Source organism: Solanum stenotomum, unplaced genomic scaffold, assembly GCF_019186545.1.
Source record: "Solanum stenotomum isolate F172 unplaced genomic scaffold, ASM1918654v1 scaffold33677, whole genome shotgun sequence".
NCBI classification, from domain to species: domain Eukaryota; kingdom Viridiplantae; phylum Streptophyta; class Magnoliopsida; order Solanales; family Solanaceae; genus Solanum; species Solanum stenotomum.
This window is the reverse complement of record NW_026032582.1, coordinates 5,425-13,487: the sequence shown is the minus strand read 5'-3', so window position 1 is coordinate 13,487 and position 8,063 is coordinate 5,425. Positions and strand designations below refer to the sequence as shown.

The window sequence follows — 8,063 nt, the reverse complement described above, 5'->3', positions numbered from 1 at the left end:
CGAAAACCGAACCATTAAAGACCAAAATTGATAAACCGAAAACCGATAAAAAATATCTTATTGATTTAACATATTTAAAAATCGAAAACCAAACCAATAATACATAAAACCGAACTGAACCGACCGTTGCACATCCCTAGATTTGTTGTCTAAATCAACTGCTCCATCCTCTTGCTTAAAATATGTTCTTCTTGCATAAATATGTGGTCTAAATATATTAAAAGAAGCTAATTTGAAGAGGAAAACATGAAAATTTATAGCAAGGAAGAATCCCCCATATGTAGTTTTTACCATTATATGTCAAAGTTTTACTATTTAGGAAGTTGAATAGACTTTTCCTGTACTATAATTTTCTCAATTTTTAAAAGATAAATCATTAGCTATGTCGACTTGTAACACTTTAGTAATAATTTACCCTTAGTCAAACTTAAGAGTATTGACCCTTGTATATAAGTTATATGCTCACTCTTAATAAGAGGGAGTAATTAGTACAAAAAAAATGGAGAAGAAAAGGCTCTTGTCATTGGAATTTTATTTTGGAACTCTCAATCAAGGTACAAAAGTAGAATAACAAACATACTATACAAAGAAACATTAATACAAATAATCCTCAGAAAAACAATAACAAAACACAAACATAAATTTAAAATTTAAAATACAAATATAGGTTCTCTACTTGTTCACAAATGCACATTGTGTTCTAATTTCACCAGCAGAGCCAGTCTTAACTTCTATCCTTCCCATTTTCTCCATGGCCTTTGCAAATTCCTCGTTGAATTCTTCGAGTGAACCCTTAACTAGCTGGTTGATGAATGATTTTGTTGTAGCACTTGTTGTTAAGGCTGCATCAGATTGAAATAAGCCTCTCCTTTTGAGCAAAAGCTTGTAGTAGCTTAGATCAAACGTCCTGAAACTACCAGGATCCATCTCAACTATTGTTGTATTGTCGTCGATTGATTTGCATTTTTTCCCCTTAAGATTGGATGCATATTCGCTGTCTAGAGATGGATCTTGTGTGCCTAAAACACCGGTGAAATTGTACAAACGTGTTGAAAATGACGAACAATGAGAGACTCCAATGGTGTGAGCACCTGAAAATTAAAAAAAAACCTCTGTTATAGCTATGCCCGAAAAATGAAAATTGTTACCAGAGACAAATTCAGGATTTGAACTTTGTGTAGTTATGCTTGTTACGAGAAGCAAATTTAGTTCAGTCGAACCAATAGTGCATATGCTGCACTCGCGCCTCTATAATTCAATTTAGTTTACCTGATAAGAGGACCAAGTCTTTTAGATCAAGACCCTTGTTGGCAAAAGATGTTTGAAGACTAGACAAGTTACTAGTTGGAGGTGGAATGTTTCCCAATGCTTCAGAAGCATTAGATATTTTTCCATCTCTTCTACCAGTTGGTACATTCCAGAAAGGTCCTCCCTATCATGCAAAGAAGAAGATAATTAGACTGTGAGTTCAATCTATATGTACACACATGTAACGTTCATTCTGAACCCACTGACTAATTAGTCGATGTTAAGTTATATTGCCAAATGTTTATGTGTGTTATTTTCTCGACTTTTATACTTACGGTGACCACAACAGAGTCTCTAGCAACCAAAGTAACAATATCAGCACAAGAAACAACTCCAGGGCATTCAGCTTCAACTATTTTCTTCACTCCATCTATGAATGAGAAACCTCTCAATGTTTGATTAGGAATAGCCACTTTTTCAGTCTGATTCTTCATGCTCGAAGTGAAATTCAGAAGTACAGAACCATCACAACCCTGCAAAATTAAAAAAGCAAACAAAGAAACACTTAATTTGGAGCAGAATACACCGACAACTTATACCATTAAATTTCATTTAGACACTCAATTTATGACCTATTCAATTGAACATATGATAAAATGTTGACGTACCCTGACAAAGCAATCATGGAAATGAAGTCGCAATAAGGCTGCTGCAAGAGATGGAGCCTTTGGGATGTGCTTGTGGACATAGTCCTCAATAATTTTCTCTGCTTTTGGACAGCTTTTGGCATAGAAATTGTGTTGTAATTGTGCATGACTAGCATTTAAAAATATACCTACAATACAAAAAACAAAGAGAGCCAAGCCAAAAGTAGACATATTTTTTACTTCTAGTGAAAGAGACCTTAGTATTTTTATTTTCTTTCTGTCACACATCAACTAGAGAAGATCAAAGCCAATTTATAGGACTAGAAATTAGATTAGTTATAGTATGTCTCTTTCAATAGAGCTACTAATTAAGTGAGATTCCTTTTATTGTGACCAACCTCAATCATTTTGATGCTTAAGCAAACACCTATATTAAGATTGTTTAAAAGATCAAATACCAAATGAAAGAAAAATATAGATAGTTATTTAGAAAAACATGTATACATATGTGTGCGCGCGCACAATGGTGTAGTGACCACGGAATCAAAAATTTATATAAGGGCATTCAAAAAGATTTTAAAATGTCACAATTATAATTTGAACATATGACCAAAATTAATTTTTAACCTCCTTTACCACTATACTTGAATATTTCTAAAGGTTAAGAAGATTCAACAAGTCACATATAATCTTTTTTTTTAAAAAACTCATTTTTACTCTATTTGCACAGTGTAATTTTTTGACGAAGGAGTCGATTAATTCTCGACACTACTTAGTTCCGTCACTGGATGGAGCCACCTATGTCCAAGTGGTGTTTGTTGACACCCATTTACTCAAAATTACACTGTATATATAATAGGCAAAACTTTTATGTATATATTATATGTTGAGTTCACTTTACTTTTTCATCTGTGATTCTTTATACTTTGACATCACGTAGTGAAAATTCTGATTCCGCCATAGTTTATTGTGCATGTGGAAGTCAATTTTTCAATAATTAGCACGTAGTATAATTAGCACATACATATATATGAACTGGACAAACTGACTTTTCGCTATTCATTCATCTTTGATGTGAAAGGCATAATGTAAGGATCAACATAATTGCATAATTAAAATAATAGAGATTAGGTTTTTAAAAAGTTGGAATATGGTGGTATTCAATTAAAAAAAAAACTTCACCAAAAACCAATTACATAATCCTGCCTAGATAAGATTGATTGATTGATTCTGCGTTTGTTGTGAAGATAATTAGGCCAATAGTAGGTTTTGTCTTAATTAATTTAAGTTTTTAGTCAACTAACTCCCATGCAAAGAGTAAGATCACGTTTGTCTTGGAGGCATTCGATGGAAAAATAAATATTCATCCATCAGGGAAATTATACAAAATAATACTATTTAGCCAATATTAGATATTATGACTACAGTTTAAGAAAATTGTAATTCGAGGCTACAATTTCTTCAATTCTTGCTATTCGCTTGATTTGTATAGATCCGAAATTTGTATAATTTGATTCCTGATTGTATAAATCCAAACTTTTGTATATGCTTACCCTTACTATTTGTATACTATTTATGAAAAATTCATACTCCATCCATCCACTTATAATTGTCATGGTTTCCTTTCTTCGAGTCAAAGATAAGAACTTTGACTAACATTTTACGATGTATTTTGTTCACCATATTGATATGCAAAATATTGCAATTTACAGTACTTTTCGTGTAGTTTTTAAATTTCTAATTTTTTTTGTTTAAAATATCGAATTAATGTAATTTAATTTAACTTTGAAAATTAGTCAAATTGACTTTGGAAAAACACAACATGACAATTAAAAGTGGACCTACGGAGTAATAAATTACAATGTTTATGTTGGTGTAATATACCACAAATACAATAAATTACAGTTGAAAAGAAAATCATAAAAAATGAATGAATAAATCTTTAATAAGGCCGAGACGCGGATAACTCGCTCTCTTTAAGGAGATTCAAGCCCACTGCAGCATAATCTACACCGATCCAGTAGTATCACTCTTGACTTGTCCCCTCCAGGATACAACAGCCCAACAACTTTGTACAACTCCAGATTAGTTGAAGAGTCCAAAACTCCACATAAGAACACATTCCTTCAACAGATAAATATTCTCTTTTTCATAGTGAATACAGTTAAAGACTAAGAATATTTTCTTTGTCTTAACTCTCTCTTTCACTACTACCCACTACAATATTTTTCACACTTAACATTTTTCCTACTTTCCTTCACAATGAAGAAACACCATTATTTATAGGTGAAGAAGTCTTCCATATAATCAATGGGTAGAATATGGGTTGATGAATGTGATAGATGTTACATAAGTTACGAAAAACTAACGGTAATATGAATTACAAGAAACTAATGACCATGAGAGTTGCAAGAACTAATGGTCATATAAGTTACAAAAACCAATAGTCATATTCTACCGTAATTTATACCCACTAACATATGCACTTAATATTTTATTTTAATAACAAAATGCATATACAACAACAGTTTGTATATTTGTTGACACCCAATTTTGACCCTNTTTTTTAGGCCTTTAAAATTGTCTTCTCTTCTGCTTGGGATCTATGGTTTGTTTTGCTGTAATTATCTAATCTACTTGTTCATTTTCTTTAGCTTGAGTAGTTAAGCGGTAATTCCCTTTGACACATTTATTATTTTGGGATTGGTTAAGCATCATTAAGCTATGGTTTGGAGATATTATTATTGGGTACTGATATTATTTCTCATTTTATTGCATGTGAAATCTGCCCGAGTTCGCCATGAACTCCTCTCTTTGCATTTTCTTGTTGGGCCTTTGGTCCAATGCTTCCGTTATCGAGTCGGCCTTCATCGTTGATTGTTGGAGTTTTGGGAAGCTGAAATACAATTGAAAGCAGGTTTACAGGGAACTAAAAACAGGTTGCAGGTCCTAAAGTCCAAGGGAATGGACTGTATACAGCCTGTATACACTAGATATACATTGGTATACAGGTCGTAATACAGAAATATGGAGCCCAAAAATCGAAACAGGTGTTTTGGAAGTTGAATTAGGTTGTATACATTCGGTATATAGTCTTATATACAAAAAAAATGGACAGTATTCATCCGATATACACTGATATACAAATAGTGTATACAAAAACGGAAATTAAGCCTAAGCCCCAAATTTCAGCGAATTTGGCCCAAAGGGAGGCCCAAATTGAAATTTCTCCCTTACTCGCTAATTATTTAATTGTGATTATTTATTGTTTGTTGTTTAACTCTAACTTTATAATCGTAAATCAACTTAGTCGAATTCCCCAAAAGACGAACTATTTCTCTGTGTTGTTTTGTTTCTAACAAAATCTTATTTTTATCAACTCTTGTATTTTCATTTATAATCTTTAGTCTTTTTTTTTTATTAGTTTAAAATAGTTCTTTTTTTTTATAAACCAAAAATTGACTCAAATAAAAACCAATTAATTTAATTCCATTAAATTTCCAATTACTTATCTCTGATTCAAATATTTCAATTAAGGTTCCATTTTCTAAAAAAATAAATCGCTCTTTGTTTAACTATTTTCTAAAAGTTAACCTTATAGTGTAAATAAATAAATAAATACTTGCTTAGTCATTTTCTCAAAAAGGTTAGCCAGAACTTTTATTCTTCAATTAATTTAAAATAATTTTCATGTTTTAATATATTAAAATTGGTTTAAGTTATTTTAAAATGAATTAAGTTATTCTAATTAATCTAGTTTTATTAACATTCTAATCATTTATATTTCAAGTCAAATATTTCGTTTTGGATCTCTTTTCTCTAAAAGATAAAATAAAATAAAATAAATGTGTCACTTATTTAACTTTTTTTTTAACAAAAAATTGTAAGTTATTATTCTTATGTTAAATCAATTTTTTTTTCTAAAAATTAGTCAAATATATATTAAGTCAAGTCGCAGGTCAACCGCATGTTAGCGGACACTTCGAATGCTTAAACCCTTCTCGAAGTGTAAATTGAACCCCGAACCCTCTTTGGTATTTCCAAATGATTTTTTCTGTTTAAATCTTTGGAAATTATAAGTTTTCTTAATTTCTTTAAAAAATTAAGTGGCGACTCTTTTCTAAGTATATTTCTCAAATTGTTTTATACTTAGAACATTTCAAAAAGTGATTTTTCTAGAAATAGGAAAATTCCGACACAACAATATTGACAAGTGAAATATACAAACGAAGTTCTAAAAAATTCTTAAATATATAAATACAAAATTTATATATACTTACCCTATTTGTATATTCGTAAGCGAAATATACAAAAGGACATAAATATACAAACGACAACCGCCTTAGCAAACAGAACTATAATTATGGAGCGCAATTATCAAAACTATAGCTATAAAGCCTATTTCTAAAATTTTCTAAAAAAAAAAGGGGACAATGAAATAACTCATTCCAAAAAAGAAATTTTTCACTCTTGAAATTGAGGAAATGATTGGACTATAACTATTATTTATTTACATAGGGGGATTTTTGCTTATAGTCACTCAAAAATAACTTAATTATACTTTGTAGCTATAGTTTGCTAATTATGATTCGTAACTACATGTTAGAGGGAGGAGAGAGGCGAGCGAGAGAGGAAATAGAGTGGGGAGAGTCAAATTGTATATGTATATCTGACAAATAATTGTATATATATAACTGATATACATATTTATTTGTATATCTGGCGAACAAGAATGAGAGAGGGAGGAGAGAGGGCAGAGAGTGGAGAGAGACGAACTGTGTATATGTATATGTGCCAGATAATCGTATATATGTAACTGGTATACATATGTATTTGTATATCTGGCGAGCAAGATTGGGAGAGGGAGGAGAGAGACGGGTCAGATAATGAGAGGGAGGAGAGAGGCGAGTGAGATTGGGAGAGAGAGGAGAGAGGCGAGCAATATTGAGAGAGGGAGGAGAGAGGCGAGCTAGTTTGGGAGAGGGAGGAGAGGGGCGAGCGAGAGAGGGCAGGGAGTGGAGAGAGACTAATTGTATTTGTATATGTGACATATAATTGTATATGTATTTGTATACTGTAAAAGAGGAGAAAGTCGAGAGAGAGAAGAGAAATGACATTATTACAACTAAAATTAAGTTGTGAGTCATAATTAATTCAAACTATAGTTATGTTAGTTAATTAACTAGTATAATTATCAAAAAGATCGTCGAATGGATTTCAATCGGGTGGGGGTTGGAGGGTCGAGGGGGGGGGGCAAAAGAGAAGTATTTTTTTAAAAAAGGTATATTTTGTTCATATTATTTCCCAGCAACTTAATCTTTTATTTAAAACTTTATCTACACCAAATTCTTCAAGGTCAACTTATAGTTTCTGACCAAAATAAAAATTAAAAAAAGTTCTAGTTATTAGATTTGTTATCTAAATCAACTGCTCCATCCTCTTGCTTAAAATATGTTCTTCTTGCTTAAAATATATGATCTAAATATATTAAAAGAAGCCAATTTGAAGAGGAAAACATGAAAAATCATAGTAAGGAAGAATCGCCCGTATGTAGCTAGTGTTTGACCATAAATTTCCAAATATTCTTGGCAAATATTATTTGGGTGAAAATTTAGGTGAACTTTCACCATGTGTTTGGCCATAGTATTTGGGAAACATATTTCACTTTTTAAGAAAAATATGATTTATACTCACAAGTTTTAAAAACTATCAAAACTAACCATAAGTTTGTATTACAAGTCAATTGGATCTTCGTTGCAACAAATAACAAGTAGTGTCCGTGACACTGGAGCAATGTGGTAGTTTGGAGTGAGTGCAACAAGCATCATTCCATACATTGTGAAGTAGACAAAGCACATGACTTTGTTACTCTGAGCCGATTGTTCATCATTTTCATCAACAACCATATCATCACTTTCATATTCACCGAATATTTCATCACTATTTTGGTGTTCACGTAAAAAAATATGTAATACAACGCAAACAACTACTATAGAGGGTGTTTTTGTGAAAGATAAAAGTTTGGTGTAAAATTTCAATTTTTAAAAGATCTCAAATAATGAGATTTGGCCTAAATACTAGAAAAACCTAGTATTTGGGAATTTGGGATATTTGCCAAATAGTGACAAATTGTATGGACAAACACTATTTGCCAAATCTTTCCTCAAA

At 31.5% G+C, this 8,063-nt stretch overlaps 1 protein-coding gene across 1 annotated transcript; it reads right to left on the bottom strand.

Annotated features, from left to right (window-relative positions):
* Positions 1 to 672: 672 nt before the first annotated feature.
* Positions 673 to 2,126, bottom strand: LOC125852315 (peroxidase 3-like). The gene is made up of 4 exons (XM_049532068.1): positions 1,917 to 2,126; positions 1,584 to 1,781; positions 1,270 to 1,432; positions 673 to 1,091 (listed from the first exon to the last, which is right to left on the bottom strand). The coding sequence occupies exons 1-4, from the start codon at positions 2,124 to 2,126 to the stop codon at positions 673 to 675; spliced, it is 990 nt and encodes a 329-aa protein (XP_049388025.1).
* Positions 2,127 to 8,063: the final 5,937 nt, after the last annotated feature.

Bases quoted from the DNA above. Each gene is read 5' to 3' on its own strand.
- LOC125852315 (XM_049532068.1), bottom strand. From the start codon at position 2,126: ATGTCTACTTTTGGCTTGGCTCTCTTTGTTTTTTGTATTGTAGGTATA. The intron at 1,782-1,916 runs GTACGTCAACAT...TTAATTTTGCAG, and splicing joins TCCATGATTGCTTTGTCAGG to GGTTGTGATGGTTCTGTACT. The intron at 1,433-1,583 runs GTAAGTATAAAA...TTTGCATGATAG, and splicing joins GAGACTCTGTTGTGGTCACC to GGAGGACCTTTCTGGAATGT.